Source organism: Diabrotica undecimpunctata, chromosome 1, assembly GCF_040954645.1.
Source record: "Diabrotica undecimpunctata isolate CICGRU chromosome 1, icDiaUnde3, whole genome shotgun sequence".
Taxonomy (NCBI): Eukaryota; Metazoa; Arthropoda; class Insecta; order Coleoptera; family Chrysomelidae; genus Diabrotica; species Diabrotica undecimpunctata.
Window position 1 is genome coordinate 123,746,354 of NC_092803.1, and position 18,846 is coordinate 123,765,199.

General features: G+C 34.2%; 1 protein-coding gene across 1 annotated transcript in view; it reads right to left on the reverse strand.

Moving 5' to 3' along the window:
- Positions 1-18,846, reverse strand: part of LOC140431542 (kin of IRRE-like protein 2) — a 1,293,538-nt gene that overhangs the window by 92,577 nt on the left and 1,182,115 nt on the right. Inside the window, exon 11 of the mRNA XM_072519445.1 lies at positions 5,271-5,460. Within this exon, the coding sequence (XP_072375546.1) occupies positions 5,271-5,460 (190 nt within the window). Of the gene's footprint in view, positions 5,461-18,846 lie in introns of the transcript that reaches the window.

Consider the following 18,846-nt stretch of genomic DNA (forward strand, 5'->3'; position numbering starts at 1 on the left):
GCAGATATAATATAAAATGCGTTTCCTACATTTAACAGTGACCTTATATTCGATAAATATTTGAAATATATAACTACCTTAAATTCATATTGTTTCTTAATTATGGGAATAATTTAAACGTTTAATTTTAATAGTTGCTATATTATTCATTTGTGGGACAATCAACAATCTCAAATATGCTGAAAATACAGTGCAATACAATATTGGAGTTCTAGATGTTCGCATGTTCTAGATTTTTACCTAACATGATCGGAAGTAAAACCGGAAGTCGATATTTAAACTCTTCGTGTAACTTTGCGTCCATTGATGTACAATTTTACTAATTTTGAGTCATTTTTGCCTAACTTCTAGCCAAAACTTTTTACCGAAAGTTATATAAAAACCAGAAGTATATATCTGTTCTCGTCTTGCTAAGGCGCGTCAAATAATATATCGCTTGTACCATTTCGACGACTTATAAACAATACTTCCTGTTATAACACTAGAACCTGAAGTTTGAGGTAAAAATTCTCACCTTTAATACCATTTTTGGGTTATAAGCACTCATTATTTGTCATTCTATCTGTTCTAATAATGGGTAAATTGTGTTGACACACAGACAGACAGACGGGCAGAATGACATGGATTATTACAAGTTTTCATCATTTTTTTTTAAGTTGTATAATGGGTGAAACCAATAATAAACTGTGTAGTAACTATAAGTTCATAATATGGTATAAAACTAAAAAGGTCATTAAAATCTAGGAATGTATGTATGATGTATGCAAGGAGGATGGATGGAAATATAGATGAGAAAGTCTGTGTGTGAGAGAGAGAGGGGGAGAGAGAGAGAAAGAGAGAGAACGATAGAGTCTCAGAGAAAATGGGCGAATGATAGGGGAAAGGCTAGGTATACGAAGGAGCTTATTCCCGATCTGAGGTCGTAATGGGAATATAAAGTCAGCAAACTAGACTATTTCCTGACGCAGTTTCTGACCAGACATGGCAGTTTTGGTACCCTTAAAAATGTGAAAGGCAAATCTGCCTTGACGCACTGTACTGTTTGTGGAGTGCCGGACGCTTTCGCCCATATTTTTAATTGCCAGAGATGGGCAAACGAGAGGGGAGACTCCAAGAGGCGAATGGGTTTCAGGTTGGATAACAGAAACATGGTAATCATATTAGAGAGGAAAGAAAGAATGTAGGGAAGTACACTGTTTAATCTCTGAGGTGATGAAGAAGAAGAAGCAGGAGAACAGAGAAGGAAATTGAACCAGCAATCTGAAATCTTGTTTTTTTTTATCGAGAGTTAAAAACCGGTAAGTTCCAAAATTAATTTATGGCCTCACGGAAATATTTTGTTTTTTTTTTAATTATTTTGGTAGTAGTCAGTTCTTAAACAATTTTTTTTCTGATTTACGTTAAATTATATTCTTAATATAATTCTTCGTTTGAGGTGACGGTATCATATGGACTTAAGTTGTTTTTGGAGTGGTAAGATCACTACTCTGGAGCCGTGGTTAAGGTTTTCGCCGAAACACCGTTAATCCGGCACTGGGGTCTTCTGGCCTAGTAACCTACTGCCAAGAGATGCCAGGGTGTCTTGCTCCGTGACTCTTTCTGGACTCTGATAATATGGAATTTAAAAAAAAATAGAAAGTCGGCATATATTGCTTAAATATGGTATGCCACAATTAATACAATAGAGTAATATCTAAAGAAGAAATAGTGCTGGTAGACGAAGAACAGTATGACAACAAGAACTATATAATGAATCGAAATTTCTTATGCCTAAATATTCAAAGGGGATAAGCACTACAACAAAAAGTTTTGTTTCTACAATCTTCGCAAAATTGCTTATTGTAAAGTCTTTGTATGAATTTATCTTTCCTTAATGTATATTTTCCATACCAAATAAAATAATGGTAAGAGGCGTCAGTATTAAGGTTAACAACAGTTTTTGGATAGAAATTAGTAGCTCACCCAACATAAAGCTTCTTAAGAAAGATACCTAATAATTTTTATCACCTACAGGTAGAATGTTATTTCAGACAAGTTTTTTAAGTAAATGCATTTTTATCAAAATTCTAGTTGTCCTAGTTATTTTGTTCGTTTAACTTTATATACATATATAAACAAAAAAGTTACGCTCTGTACAGAAATTGATCCCGTGCTGGCAGACCCTAATTAATTTAAAGCTCCTCTTCTTTACTTCAACAACATTGGTTAATACAATATCTAGCTATCATAGTTTACGGATAAAAAAACGTGTTTTTCTGGTTTAATTACTAGTTTGTTATTTTACTCAAAATTCGTATTAACTTTGTTCCCTACTGAATACTCTTCCCTATTTCAACTGGTGGGATTTTTGAACTTTTCAAATAATTCGTTCCCACCTCTATTTTTAACAATTGCTGTCATAATTATCGTTTTTTTTTCTGCATATAACATAAATATTTTGTTAACCATTATTGCATCTACAGCTGTACTACAGGTGTATTTTATTAACTTATTTAATCGTATAATTATTATTAAAAAAACTAAATTTTGAACTCTTCATAAACTCAAAACACTCGTAAGCAATTTAGATAACTTGTTTGTTTTTGACTTTTTTCGCTTATCTTTATTATTTTGGTAACCGAATAAAATTGGAGAATATGCCCATATTGATCCATTTATCGGGGGCTTTCATTTAATAACACTTTAAATTTAAGTGGCAACTAGGTTTATTTTAAGTATATTATGTATAATTCTTTTAAAATGGCACACCATGAAAGCATTTACCTATTTTTAGACATAAGGCTTGCACATGTTTAAAACGATGTAAATACATTTGACGACAAAATAACAAAGAATTTTGTTACTTTTATTTTGTAGTTTAAAGCACGTTTTTGATTTTTCCGTCACTAATAACTCATGACGCTCCAAAATGGAAGAGCCTAGTTATATAAAAATCAAATCAATAATAGTGATAGCTGTAGTACCTACTCTGATGAGTAAAAAATGACACAACGGCATTAAAAGTTACTGCTGGTAACAAAATTATTATATAAAACAATAACTTATTGACTCGTGGTGTTAACTTTCTTACTGCTTCATGTCCATTAAGCTAATGATTAACAAAAAATGTGCAAAAGAAATATGTTGTGTGTTTAAGCAAGCCTTTTTACAGCGTTTTAAGTATCGATTAAAAAGTTCTAGAAGTACTTACTACATTATAGCATCAGTATAGAAACATCCATTATTCTTTAACATATACTAGGTATTTAAACAAGTAGTATCAAACTGATAACAAAATGTCTTTTTTAAAATCATGCTAAATGATAAAAATTCTTAGTGGTTATATAATATTTATACCATAATAAAAATTTTATATTTCAGAGTTAAATGAACTAAAAATAAATGATCTTAAAAAACTAATGCGTTTAAAAAATATTTCTTCGAAATCAACATATTTTTTTAGTATTTTGTTGCTAATCTTGCATTGTAGTTTATTTTCTTTTATATTCTGGATTTATAGTGTTTTAATACTTTCTGGTTCGAAAAATAAAGGTAAACTAGGAGTAAATACTCTTTCACGAGAAGGAGCTTCTAGAACTCGATTATTACATAAGGTTTTAAAACTGGCTTGGAAACATTATCTAAAACAAAAATGAAAATGTTAAAGCTATAAAACAAACGATACTGTAAAATCTTATACAGATCAGTATAATAAGAGAAGAATTGTATGGTGGGCTTGTGTGATTAAGTAGTGAGATCGTAAAAACAAAAGTGGAGGATCACTTGATGAAATTGCACACTGAAATTTTAAATATTGAATTATGGAACCACCTGAAAATCATTTTGCCATCGCCGCATTTTTGTGTATCTTGGACCTTTGATACCAAGAATAAAATAACTTTTAAATGTATTAAACAGAGTCTAGGAAAGCAGAGTATCATGACTGTAACATTTTGGACAATAAAACGAAATGTTGTTTGTCTAAATGTCCAAAGAGGAGTTATCATTTGTATAGTATAGACTAAAGCCCATGGGAGATTTTTAATGGGTTATTTGACCCACTATGAATTACATATAAAACAATACTACAATATGTATAACAACTTTAAAAACTATGCCGTCAATTCATATAGGTACAGGTGAGTCAAAGGTAAGATAAATTTACCACTCAAGGGGGTGGAGGACTTTTTGGCCAAACGGCATATTATAACTGCAAACTCGGCAATTTGACACAATACGGCATTTAAACATAAAATTTCGGATCGGTATCTAGATTTTTTTTGCAACGCCGTATATTTCGGCTGGAGAAGGGGTGAGAAATTTAAGGCGCAACACTTCATTTGAACTCTCATGCTTTGAGTAGGTACTGATAAGAATGGGCGACATAGTTTTTAAAGTTATTGTTTTATATGTGATTCATGTTGGGTCAAATGACCTTCCAAAAATGTCCCATGGGCTTATAGTCTATTAGTTTTCTTTTAGCTTTAAAAAATAAACTTGAATTGAGTAAGTAAGCATTTACGAGAAAGACCTCTTTACAAAATATCTTGATCTTATGAGGATAAGCCAGTGAAATTTAACAGCAATGTTTTAAAAATGATACCTTCAAAGCAATCAATGGAGAAACTATTAATTTGTATAGTTTCGCGAATATACAAGAAGTGAAATAGAGATAGAGAGAGAGAGAGACAAAAGAAAGAACGAGAGAGAGAAACATAATTCAAACCTGTCTTTATTAGGTGTCACTTGACTGTTTGTTGTAGATATATTTATCCAGTTGTATAATTCAATATGCTAGTTTATCGCGAGATAGCGAACTAACAAATCACCAGTTCTACGCCTTAGTACACTGCCCCCGCTTAAAACAAACATAGGTACTTTTTGTAAGAATTAGAGAAAATTTTATGGTTTTTAAAGGCGGTATAAAATTTTATTGAAGATATTCAACTTCGTATATAGACTCTTAAAACATAAAAAAAAATATAAAACAACAATGCAATATTAAGAATAATTTTTTTTCTTGATTAGGTTTATCGCAAAATGAATATATAGATATGTTAGCCTTATTTTTATGAAAGACATTGCTGATATCAGCATGTTACCTTTGTAAACCCCTGTATATGATAATTGAAGACAAATATTTGTAATATATATTTAGTTAAGTCCTATTACCCTATCGATTTAAGAAACATCTTTCAGAATGGCAATCAACACTTGTACTCGATGACCGCCGCAGGTCGACCGCTGCCGAGTACCGGCAGGGACACGCGAGGCGGTCCGAGCGTGCAGTGCTACACTCTAGTGGGGGGTTGCACCACCATAGCGGCGAGACGTACCTTCATTGCTTCTGGACTGTTGCCATGATGGTGATGCTGCTGCGGCATGTTGCCTCCACCGCCGCTGCGAGGCGTTGTTGTATATATTGCGTCGGCAGGGATGCCTCCAGGGCCGGTGGCCATTTTTTCGATGTCTATTTTTTGTCTGAAATAGAAAAATAATTATAAGTTCAGATATATACTTAATTAAGAATATTTTCTATTAAGGTGTGATCAGATATAACGTGAAACGGCGTTCCTCATCGGCGAAGAGAAATAGAAAATACATAATAGAAAAAGACAAAATTTATAAACGGGAACCAAGGCAACGCAGAATAATGTTTTTACCCTCAATATTTGTGGTTTAAAATCCCTGGGATAGAGCAAAACTGCAAATATATGGCCACCGCATTAAGTCCCGGTTGTTGGTAGATAAATTATAATGATTCAAAGAAATTTGGGAGCACGTACTTACCCTATCAAACCTTTCGACATGACTAGGGATATATACAATCCCAACAATCAATAGTTGGAATTTTTATAATTGTATAAATTACTCAACTTACTAAAATTTTTACCGGCAACACTGGTAGACAAAACTATCTAAACCCTTATGGGGATATGCTTCATTGGGGTCGTAATCAAGAAGTAAATATTTATTAATTTCACACTAACATGGGGTGCCAATCGTGTTCTCCGTTCTTTTTACTGTTTCTCTTTGCCGACGTAAACCAGCGACGAGCGCCTTTGATTTTTAAGAATATGCGGCAACACATAGCAAAAGTATTTTAAGGTAAAGTGACAGATGCAAGTCTGTCTGAAGTCTGAATTACAGATAACTGTAAGTAGCCCCTTGAAGTTAAATCAATGCCAAAGTTCCAATCAGCTGGCCGTTTTATTTATTTATTTATAGTGCATAACAGGTCTTGCAGACCTGCTGCAAAAAGTTACATTTGAAATACTTGATGATTTTTTTTCACTAAAGTTCTTGACATACTTTTCAATCTTCAGCTGTGTTTTGTTTCTCTTCTTCAATCCAAGTTACCTACTTCCTTTAAGTCTTTGTTAACCTTTTCCATCTATCTGACTCACGGTTTTCTTTTCCTTTTAGCTTGTTACGGTTCCATCTTTTTAGCCGCTAGCCTGTAACTTTATTAAACACACACGTCTCGCATTTATAATATGTAGTAGTTCGTCTTACTACTATTCGGTACTCCCACATAAGTGAACTTTTTTACCTTCTTAAATCCATACACTTGATCATCTTCTGTTTTTATGTTTAAATTTTCCTTTCCTTCATCTTGGCCCCTTTCCATAATTTTCTTTTTTTTTCTAGTCTATACTTTCTTAACCGGTATGTCATTAATTCACAACAATTTTGAACGCATATTGCCGATATGGTTTCTAATCGAAAACATGAATATCAGATCTTATTTTAAGATTTTTTTACATTAGTTGATGACCAAGTGTTTGTGTTGATTGCATTATCTCCTATAGGCGGTGATTCTTGATCTCAAGAATATTGTAGACTGCGTTTAAAAAATTGTTTTAAATCGTACTTTGAGTTGCTTCTTATTTCGGTGCATTTTTATATTACTCACTCATACATGTCTCTCACAATATTTACATATTCACCGGGAATCCACTACAGAATCTCTTAAAGAACTTTATATAATTATATAATCTTTTAAAACCAATGAATACCATATAATTGTTTATGTCTGTAAATTTCGGTTTCTTCACGTATCTATCAATTACTCCCTACTATAGTTTCATGGTGTGACTAAGTAGTTTTATAACTCTGCAGTTTTTGCATTGTTGTATATTTCCTTTGTTTTGTAAACAGGTACTAATATACTGCTTTTCCATTTGTCTGGTATTTGTCTTACTTCCATAATTTTATCATACAAACCTGTTACCCAAATCGGTCCTGTTTACTTTACCTTTCTTTATTTTTTAAATTGCTTGCTGTTATTTATTCGTAAGGTTAACTGGTATTCAGCCTAATTCTTCATTTAGTAAACTGTCAAAGTACTTTTTCCATCGTTTTTGAAATCTTTTCACGAACTAGTAATTTATTAAGAAGGTTCTGGAAATGTTTTTTTGTGGCATGTCTATGTTAAATATTAAGTTTATATGGAATAAATACAGGGTGGCCGGAAGAAAACGAAACAGAGGCATTATCAGAATTTTTGAAAAATCTAGCGGCACGTCGATTTTTAAATAAAGGCAAACACATTTTCCGGTATTTTCTATTACTTTACTTTGACCACTAAGCCAGTATTAGAATTATTTAAATATATTTTATTACCAATCGGGGTCAAATAAGATATCGTTTTAAAGTCCTTATAATTCCCTATACTTTCAATTTTAAAATTAGGTCCAATACTTTATTAAATCAAAGCTTCTATCATCATCATCATACACCTCTTTGCGCCCAAAGTTGGACATTTGCCTTTCCCAATTTCTTTCAGTTCTGTCTATCTTAAGCTTTTCGGCAAAGTCCAATTTACGGACAGCATTGCTCTGCTAACAGATAACTAAAACGATATTAGAACTATGCTTACTGAGTTAGATGCCGTCTGTAACGAAGTTTGTTTTAACATAAATTTTGGAAATACACAACACATGACAAATCTGGTACCAAGCGAAACTCCAAAAGTCGACTGAAACGAAATAGGATTAGTTCATAAATATAAATACTTAGGTCATAAAATCCAAATTGCTAGGAACAACCAAACTGCTGAATTGTAAAGAAGAATCACTTTAGCATGAACGCATATCGAGCTCTATCAGACATCTTTAAGAGCAACATGTCAAATTATTTGAAAAAGAAGACGTTCGACCAATATGTGCTTCCAGTCATGGCTTACGGCGCCGAAACACTTTCCTTAACCCAGGCTAAAGCAACCAAACTCAGAGTAGTCGAAAGACAAATGGAACGCTCGCTACTTGGACTGACTCACATAGACAGAGTTAGAAACTAAGAAATAAGAAGAAGGCTGGCGTCACAGAAACTAGGAGAGCCATAATGAATGACGGGGACTCAAAAAACTACAGTGTGGAGATCACGAGCTATTAGAAAGAAGCAGAGATAGGCCACCTAAACGATTCTTCACTCGCTTATATTCTTTATCCATGAGCAATTTTTGTGACCTTTGAGGATAGTGATTTTTACCACACCTGAAGGATGTATCCTTATCTTATCTGTGGTTTGTGTAAATGCTGTTCAGTGTCTATTGGGTGTATATCGGTGACCCATTTTCTACTCCATTGGACCGTTAGCTAAAAGTCAAAATTTAACAGCTCCATTGGGTAAGTACAAGATTGGAGCCTGTTTATATTTACCTTCTTGATAGCCTGATGGAGAGAAAGTCTTCAATATTTTATGACAGTATCTGGTTAATATATGCCCAGGTCTTAAGTATAGAGATGCGATGTTACTTAGTGTAGGCATCTGTTGTGGAATCCGTTGGGTGATAAGTTCAAATGCGTTGGTTGATTAATTATAGCCCTTTGGTCCTTAATTAATTAAACTCATATTAAATGTATTTATATTCACTATATTAGATTATTGACTTAACCGGACTTAACTTAAAAAAATTAACATTTGGACAACCTACATTAACATTGCGAAATACTATTCTAATATGTATATCTACAATGACTATCCAACTGCTCGTGACTTCCTTAATGCCAATGTATGTTTATCAACACGTGCAGAGGGTCACGTTCAACTTTATACAGTTCACGTCAGTTCATTGTTTCTTTAATTATTAAACATGTATATTAAACGTTAAAAGTTTAATTATTTATGTTAAAAGGCTTATATTACAAGCCTTTTTTGCATTTATTGCTAAAGGATTACAACCTTACTGCAGACAGTTTAAAAACTGAGGTTGGTTTTATCATGTTGGTAGTTATTCTCATTGTGTCATTTAATAGGATATCTATTTTACTTAAATTGATCGTAGCTCAGAGGCTATGTTATTTCCTTAACAAGCTAGATTATCCGGGTTCGGTTTCCGACACTGACAGCAGGAAATTTTGTAATTTCTAATTTAACTGAGCTACTACTGTGCTTCGGAAGATGCGTAAAGTCGTCGACCATAGCTACGTAAGTGGTCGTTAAGTCATGTTATGGACGTTTGCGGGACCTGAAAACTCTTAACACTAGACCTAGGCCAGAAGGTTATACAAACTATACTGTACTGTGTACTTGTATTAGTGTCGTTCAACCACATAATTGTAACATATTCTGCTGTAGAAAACCATAGGTCTATATAGCAAAACATGTCAGAATAGTAGCTCTGGCTCCTAATGTAGATCGAAAAAACTTTAGTTATTATATAGTATGGTAAAAGTAAGTTGTAAGTATTTGTTGTCTCGAATACAGAATAATTTTGAGAATTTGTTATGATTTGTGGTTTTCAAACTCTATTTTTAGTTTTCTATTGGCCATTGGTCATTTTGATGTGCATTGCAACCTACCTCTATTCCCAAAAAACCACATATTCGGATAGTCTCAGTTAGTCGAGTCTACTAATTTACAGTGCATGGTTAGTACCCACTATATTATTATCATATTATTTACGGGCCTGTCAAAATGCATACGGTATAAGGCACTATTATTTAAGGAACAGAAGATTCTGTTAGTGTATACCTATATTGTCCAAATATAGGTCTTCTTCTTTAAGTTCTATCTTCTATCGAAGGTTGGAAATCATCACGGCTATGCGGACCCTGTTGACTGCCACTCTAAAAAGTTCTGTATTACTACATTCAAACCATTCCCTTAAGTTCTTAAGCCAGAATATTCTTCGTCTTTCCACATTTTACTTTCCTCGGATTTTGCCTTGCATAATAAGTTGTAATAATGCGTATTTTTGCCCTCTCTTCACATGTCCTAAGTACTCAAGTTTTCGTCTTTTGATAGTTAAATATAGGTCAAATATAGGTATAAGTTTTAAATAAAAAAACAAGCTGTGGATATAACCCGTGAAAAAGTTTATTAGAGAGAGACAGGAATAAGTATATCTAAAGACAAATACGAATGACTGAAGTTCTTGAAAGACTAGTTAAACTCAAATGGCAATGCGCCGGTCACAGCCTATGCCTCCGTATAGGTGCACATATGTACTATTGGTTTGGCGTTTAAGAGAATCTAAGCAAATAATGTGAAGAGCTCAGCAGAGATGGTGAGATGATACCCAAAGAATCGCTGGAAATAATTGGATTTAGACAGCCCTAAACAGCAATCATCAATCACCAATCCCGTCCACTGCTGGACATAGGCCTCCCTCAGTTCTTTCCAGTGTTCTCTACACTGGGCCGCTTGTAGCCAGTTTCCCGCTACTCTTTTTATGTCGTCGGTCCATCTAGTCGGTGGTCGTCCTCGGCTTCTTTTATAATTTCTGGGCCTCCATTCCATAATTCGTCTTCTCCATCGTCCATCTTGTGTTCTGGCTAAGTGTCCTGCCCAGTTCCACTTAAGTCTCGTGGTTCTTTCGATGACGTCTTGAACTCCTGATCTTTGCCTGATTTGTCGGTTTGTTATGTGGTCTCGGAGGCTCACATTCAGCATTGCACGTTCCATGGCTCGTTGTGTAACTCTTAGTTTATTCGCAGATTTCTGCGTGAGTGTTAAAGTCTCTGCTCCATAAGTTTGTACAGGCAAAACACATTGGTTATAAACTTTTCGCTTGAGACACATGGGAATTGAACTTTTTAGAATATGGCTTAGTTTGCCAAATGCTGCCCATGTCAGGCCTATTCGCTTCTGTATTTCATTTGTTTGATTGTCTCTGTTTATTTTGATCTCGTGTGATTCAGCTTAGGTCGAGGAGTAAGACAAGGAGACAATATTTCACCAAAATTGTTCACGGCAGCTCTAGAGTCAATATTTAAGAACACCCAATGGCAAGATATGGGCATCAATATAGATGGAGAAAGATTAAATCATTTGAGGTTTGCAGATGATGTCGTATTAATCGCAGATAACTTACAGGATACAGTTTCTATGCTACATTCGCTTAAAAGTCTGTCTGAAAGAGCAGGATTAAAGATAAACTTTGAGAAAACTAAACTTATGACAAATCTCGTAATGATTGGAAATATAACTATCGACAATAATACCATACAACAAACAGACACTTACAAATATCTGGGACACGAGATCAAATAAACAGAAATAGGCGGTAAGAATTGGAGTAGGCTTATATCTAGGAGTAGAAAGAAAAAAGGTTGGAAATGTCGGGGAGACCCATGAAGGAAATATTCTTTCAGAGAGCAATTTACAAGCCACAAACACAACTCAAACTTTGTACTTGTCGCATCTTAACTTTTTCTGTTGCATTCTAACTTTCAACTTCGTTGGAAAAAAATATATGTTTAAATTTTAATATATGTTTAACAAAAGTGGAAATAAAGTCTTTTTTTGCATTATTCTAGTTACACAGACTATTTTTCAATAGTATATTTTCTAATAATAAATACATAAATTTTTTGCATTTTGAAATATTTTGTACAAAATTTTCAATGTTAGTTTTCATACACGTACAGGTAATCCCAAACATTTCCATTTTCTGGGATGTTCTATTTAGTAGTATATTTTTATTAGAATCAAGAGGTATTTACAGATGACAATATAAAAGAAGATTTACCTTTTTTATTTTCCATTTTTTTTATTAAGTTCATTAGGCTGTTGGATTTTGATGAGTAATATTCATCGATATCGATCACGTTAATAAAAGACTCGCTTTAACAATTTACCTTAAATAAAGTTGCGAGATGAGTTCATAAAAGTTGAGGAGACCATCGTGCTCAAGCATCGAGGAATTCAGTAATAATTTCAAACACTTTATTAAGAGGACGCGAGTTATATTCCGAGCACTAATTTAAGCAACACGGTATGTCCTTAAATTAATTCCATGACACTCGCGGTTCTTATCAACGGCAACGCTGCGAAAATTTAAGCGACAATTTATTTTATGTTCTTTTTACCTTTTTTTGGTGTAATCTCTTTAGAGTTTCTCGAAACTGCCAACCCAATTCCTTCAAATATGATTTAAGTAGTTAAATTTTAATATTTTAACACTGACTAACTTTGAAGATAAGATTTAAGGCTGTGATTTATCTAAGGCAAAATGTATTGTCACTAACAAATAACTTAGTTCATTGTTTACAGCAACTTTTTGGCTAGTATGTACTTACTATTATTCTTTTGAGTATTTAGGCGATCTTAGTATTTCCAACATATCTATCTATCTATAACAAGTCGTTAAGAATTGTTGGCATTCTATATTAACAGATAAATTACAGTCGATTAGAATGGGTATTGTTACATAAAAATGTTTGTAAAAACATTAGGTAATTGTTAGGTAAATATATAGATAAATGTAGATTTTTAATTTGTATATTGATTCAGTAAAAAAATAAAAACAGCAAGCAAGAAGATCAAGGAGAATTAAGTATCATTTTTGCTGAAATATTTGAAGATGTAAAAGTATTAAATCCGGATACAAATATGCATATGAATCCAGATTTATATATACTACGATCTCATCATAGTTGATCTCATCATAGGTGAATTCTTCAGAAGTTTGCGATTCTTCTTAAACTGCTTGTGATGTAAATGAAGAAAGACTAGCATGTTCTCTAATTATATCACTTGATGTAATACCTCCAGGACGTCTTCTAGAAGTAAATAAGTTAGATTCAGAGCCACCAGTCCCGTTCTGTTGATGACGGGAATGTAACGCGAAACATCTGGTCTTAAGATGACTTACTTGAACAGTTTATTTTATTTATCGTATGGCACTTGACACATTCATATTTAAATTTACATATATTTTGTATAAAACATTACATATATGTTTACAAACGAACATCTAACTTATTTATATATTCTATCGACTGTGGAGTCGCCATTAGGAACTGACCTGCCTTGATAGGATCTTGTGGGACACTGTTCTGTAATGTCACACGCAGTCACAGAGTAAAGATGGTCGTTTACCCCATTTGTACATCATGTAACCGTATCTGCCGTGTTGGGTTCTGATTCGTTTCAGCACAGTCCATGTGTTCCGTGGTAAGTCAAAACCTGGTGGTTTTTGTGTGATGCAGGGTAAGCTGCTATTTTGTTGTTCCCTCCATTCTCGAGTCCAAGTGGTCGTTAAGTTGAACTCATTTTCCACAGCAATCTGTGATGTTTTATTGGCGGTCGTCTGGAGCGTAAACGGTTACCGTTGGCGACATCTATATGTTGATGAATTGGCAGGATCTCGTTACTAAGTATCTTTTTGTACTCAATAGTGAGGGAGTGTATGCGCCGTAGTTTGAGTGGTGGAATGTGGCTCAGTACTGGGAGCCATTGCGTAGGGGTGGATTTAATAACACCAGCAATCATTCTCATTGTACTGTTCAATTGGGCATCTACTTTGTGTATATTTGGGCAGTTAAGCCAGGCTGAATAGCAGTATTCCGCGGTTGAAAAGACAAGGCCCAGGGCAGATGATCACAAGGTGGAAGTCGATGCTCCCCATGTTGTGCCGCACAGCTTCTGGATGATGTTTCTGGATTTAAGTTTTTCCGCTGTTTTTGACAGATGTTCCTTGAAAGATAGGGTTCTGTCAAGAGTCACCCCAAGGTACTTTGGTGTTTTATTGTAGGCGAGTGTGGTGTTTTCGAATTGTATGTTCAGTGTTATTCCTGCAAGCTTGTTATTTAGATGCAAACTAGAAACCTCTGTTTTGGTAGCGTTTGGTCGGTGCCTCCATTTACGGAAATACTTTCCCACTGTGTGTAAGTCTGCCGTAAGGATTTCTTCTGTTTGTTCAAGTGATTTCTACCTTGTTGCAAGGACCCAGTCGTCGGCGTAACCAAACTTCCTTGATCTGGTATCTGGTATATCAGCGATGTACAGGCTAAAGCCATCCTGCAAGGAAAATATTTGGAAAACGAGGTCTAGGAAAAAGAAGAACATCTTGGTTAAAGAACCTCAGAATCTGGTTCAATACAACATCTGTGCAGCTTTTCCGCGCTGCTGCAGATAAGATAAAGATTGCCATGATGATCGCCAACATTCGTAACGGATAGGCACATCAAGAAGAAGAACAGGCTAAAGAGAAGAGGAGCTACGACAGATCCCTGAAGCAGTCTATTTTTCAGTTTTCTTGGGGTGCTGATGTCTAAACTAAATCAATTAATTTTTCTGTTTATGACCTAGAAAAGTTCTTCCGTTCTCTGTTTTTCTGTGAATAGAACGCCAGACCGCATGAGTTCCCACTGTCCCTCGAGGTCTGACTGATGGCAGTGTATGTTTAGGACGTAGGTACTACTTACAAAGAACTTTGAACGCAAGACTCAGAACGCCTCACCGCTGTCTGAGTGCACGCAGCCTTAAAGTGATAGTAAAATCCGAACACACTAGCTTCGATCTGCACTTATCGCGATTCCTAAAAAACACAAAGCAAAAAGATGCTCAGAATATCCATTAATTAGCCTAATAAGCCACCCTTAAAATTTTTATAGGAATACTTGACAGCAAAATCGGAATCATGTGAAGACAATCGTGAACAAACACAGTTTGTCTTTGTCTTGCATGAAGAAATGTCGTGATCAGAGGACGTGTACGTCTCTACGTGCTTTGCGAACTTACAAAAAGCATTTGATACAGTCAAAGATATGAAATTAACAAAAGTATATGACAAATATCCTATTCGCAGCAACAAAAGCTTGTACTAGGATTAAACCGCTAACGTAAAAATTGGAAAGAGTGTCAAAGACGGAATATCTATTTAACAAAGAGTTAGGGTTGTATTTAATTAATATTATTCTTTAATTTAAATTCAAATCAGCTATTGAAAAAGTACTAAATGGTCAACCACATCGAATAAAAATATATGGGAAATTATTAAATGTAACTGGATATGTGGATGAGACATTCAGACATTCAGAGTTAAATGCTCTTAGCTTCTGTTATGCCAAATGATGTTAAGACCAACTGTCCTGTATGCTGCTGAAACGTGGATTATAAATAAGACGACTCATAATAGATAAAAATAAAAACTTCTGTGTAGAAGATATGGTGAGAGGGAAAGATAAATAACGAACTGTTGAACGAACCTGAATTTTATAAAGTTGTAAGAACACGAGAAATACAATGGTTTGAGAATTTACCAATAGGCTAACTGCTGCTTGTTTCAAGCTTTGCTGTAATTTCCTTTTACTATTTCAAACTAACATACCTTCCACAAGGAAACTAAATTTCTGTAGTCGGCTGTATACCATGAAAGATCACAAACATTCCATCATCAGTGCTATCCTAAAATAAGTATAACCACTTTAACTATAGCAAACGTAAAAGGTAAAATTTTGACCAAGGTTATTACAAACGTAGTTAATACTGACTGAATTTACATGTTTGAAGCCACTAAATATGTGGCTAAAAACCCTTTAAATATAGTAAGATTAACTTTAAATTACATCTTTGTAATTTAAACACTATTATGTTTAACTTATGAAAAGAATTTATTACACGGCAACGTAGTACCCCACTGGTGTTGCTAGTCCGTAGACGAAGCATAGAATAATAAACAATCAGTTTAGTCGGAACCAGTGCTGTTCAGTGACATTTTATCTGGTGTGCATAGACAAATTAACCCGGTTTATTTATTTACGACAACTACAGACATAATATGCACTATGTTATTTGTACTTTTAGTTGAAGAATAGATTAAATTATTTCAAATGTACTAAAGTATTAATCTCTAAAAATTTAAATCACAGTTCTGTCGTAGCTTGTCACAAATTTCTTAATTCGATTCTATGTTTCCGTCTAAAACATGGCGTTCGCGTGCTGACAAACTTCAAAGGCGATATCTGAGAGTGGGCATTCTGATTGTTATTTATTCTGTGGACGAAGTGTTTGTTAGGACTTGTTGGCAGCAACTAATTAAAATGACATATTAGGACGGAAGTCTGAACAAAGTACTCAATGGAACCTAAGGTATGTGTCTAAATGCGATAGTAGCCAATAATATAATATAATTATTTTATTATTTTTCATTCATTATTTTTCAGTTACCTATCAATATGTTGAAAATTCAGAGTGGAATTTACACTGAAAGTTTGCCGGAAAAATTATAAATTAGGTATTATTCTAGGTGGATTGAAGATTGATCAAAGTTATGAATATAGGTAGACAACCAATTATACAGATATCTGATTCAAGGCCGTAGGTACCTATCAGTTTTTTCAACATTTGGTACCTGGAATATGGAAAGCAGATATGTGTAGGAAGTTGAGTTTTTTTATTTTTTATTATTACAGAGTGAAATGTTAATTGATGTATGAAAGTGTGTATTTGATATACAAGGTGAAGAGAATAACTGGTGTAATATACTGCTGGTATATTACGTAACTTATAACTTAAGTAGAAATAGGCCCTTACTTACTTACTTAGTCCTAAGTCTTTCTACCGTTAGGTGTAAGGCTGGTGGGGTTAAGTTTTGCACTGTTGTCTCCATGCTATCCGGTCTTGTGTTAGATTTCGTGCACTTTCCCATGTCAATCCTTTCTTCTCAACTTCTTTTCTGATTTCGTCTACCCACCTAACTCTTGGTCTTCCTAATTTGTTTTTCCCTTGCACTCTCGTTTCAAACACTCGTTTTGATAATCTTTCATTCGACATTCTACACACGTGCCCAAACCATCTTAGTTGCCCCTCTACTATTTTTTCGTTTATTGGTTCTAGTTTTAGGTTTTGTCTGATTGTTTCGTTTCGTATTTTATCTGTCCTCTTTCTGTTTGCTATTTTCCTCAGGAACCTCATTTCCATAGCATTGACTCGAGATTTTTGTCTCCCAGTCAATGTCCATAACTCGCTATTATACATGATTGTAGGTCTAACTACTGATTTAACGACTGCCGTTTTTACCTTCTCCGGTATTTCTTTTTTCCCCAAAAATGTTGTTTTCATAGTGTTAAATAAGCTTCCTGTTCGTCCCATTCTCTCATTTATTTCCATGTCTTGTTTGCCGTTTGATTCAATTATTGCTCCTAGGTATTTAAAATGTTCCACTTGTTCTAGTTGTTTTCCGTTTAATTGTATTGAGTGTGTCTTTCTCTTATTTGACATTATCATTGTTTTTGTTTTCTCTGTATTTATTTTCATATTTATGTTTGACAGATATTCTTCTAGGATTTCAAGGTTGTTCAGTAGGTCTTCTCTGTTTTCTGCTATCAAAACCATGTCGTCTGCAAATAGAAGCTCTGATAGTTGAGTCTGTTTCATTTGCCAGTATCCTAATGTCAGTTTTCTCATTCTTCTCTTCGCTTTCTTTATTGCTTCGTCCAGTACCACTGAGAACAGCAGTGGGCTCAACACGCATCCCTGTTTGACGCCTTGACTTGTAGTAAATTCTTCGGATTCCTCGTTGTTGGTTCTCACCGTATTTGTATTATTATTGTACATATCCTTTATTACATCAATTGTTATCCTGTCAACTCCTCTTTCCTTTAATGTCCCCCATACGTCCTTTCTTTGTATTCTGTCAAACGCCTTTTTCAGATCAATAAAGCATATATGTATTTCTCTATTTTTATTGATTACTTTCTCACTTATTTGTCTTATTGTGAATATGTGGTCTTGCGTGCTTCTGTCCTTCCTGAATCCACATTGTGTATCTTCCATAGTTGGTTCTATTTGGGTTTTTATTCTTGTTTCTATTATTCTTGCGAATACCTTCCCAGGAATACTTGATATAGTAATACCTCGGTAATTATTATAGTTTCTCTTGTCGCCCTTTTTGTGTATTGGTAGTATATTGTCTTTCTTCCAGTTCTGTGTTATTTCTGCTCTCTTTATGATATCATTCATTAGTTCTTTTATGCTCCACTCCCTCTATTCCCATGAATTTTATCATTTCCGGGGTGATATCATCCTTGCCTGGTGCTTTGCCTAATTTAACTCTTTCAATTGCCTTTTCTAGTTCCTCTGTTGTTATGGGTTCTACTTTTTATTCTTCATTAATTTCTTGTATCTCCACTATGTTGTCTACGTCTGTATGAGTCAGCTCTTTGAAATGTTCTCTCCATCTTTCCATTATTTGGTTTTCTTCTGTTATTACCTTTCCATTCTTGTCTTTTATATTCGGCATCATGTGTTCTTTCTTTTGTCTGAGCTGTTTTAATGCGCCATAGAAGAGTTTTTGGTTTTCTCTATAATTGTTTATAGAAATTAGGCCTTACATATGAAAAAACAACATTTTGTACACAAGAAATATAAGTTGTCTAAGTTATAAGTTTATGCATGTTGGGTAGATGAAGAGAGGTAATTAAATATTAATAATGTATGTTAACAAAATATGGAAAACCAACAAAATTGATAGCTAAAGCACAGAATAAGAAACAATTGTTTCTTATTCTGTGGCTAAAGGGTGAATCTGTTTGGCTAAAGTTGTAATTTGTGATGTTCTGTGATTGAACATAATTGAACATGTAATTAAAAATGTTCTGTGATGTAGCTCGATAGGGTTTTTATATTATTACC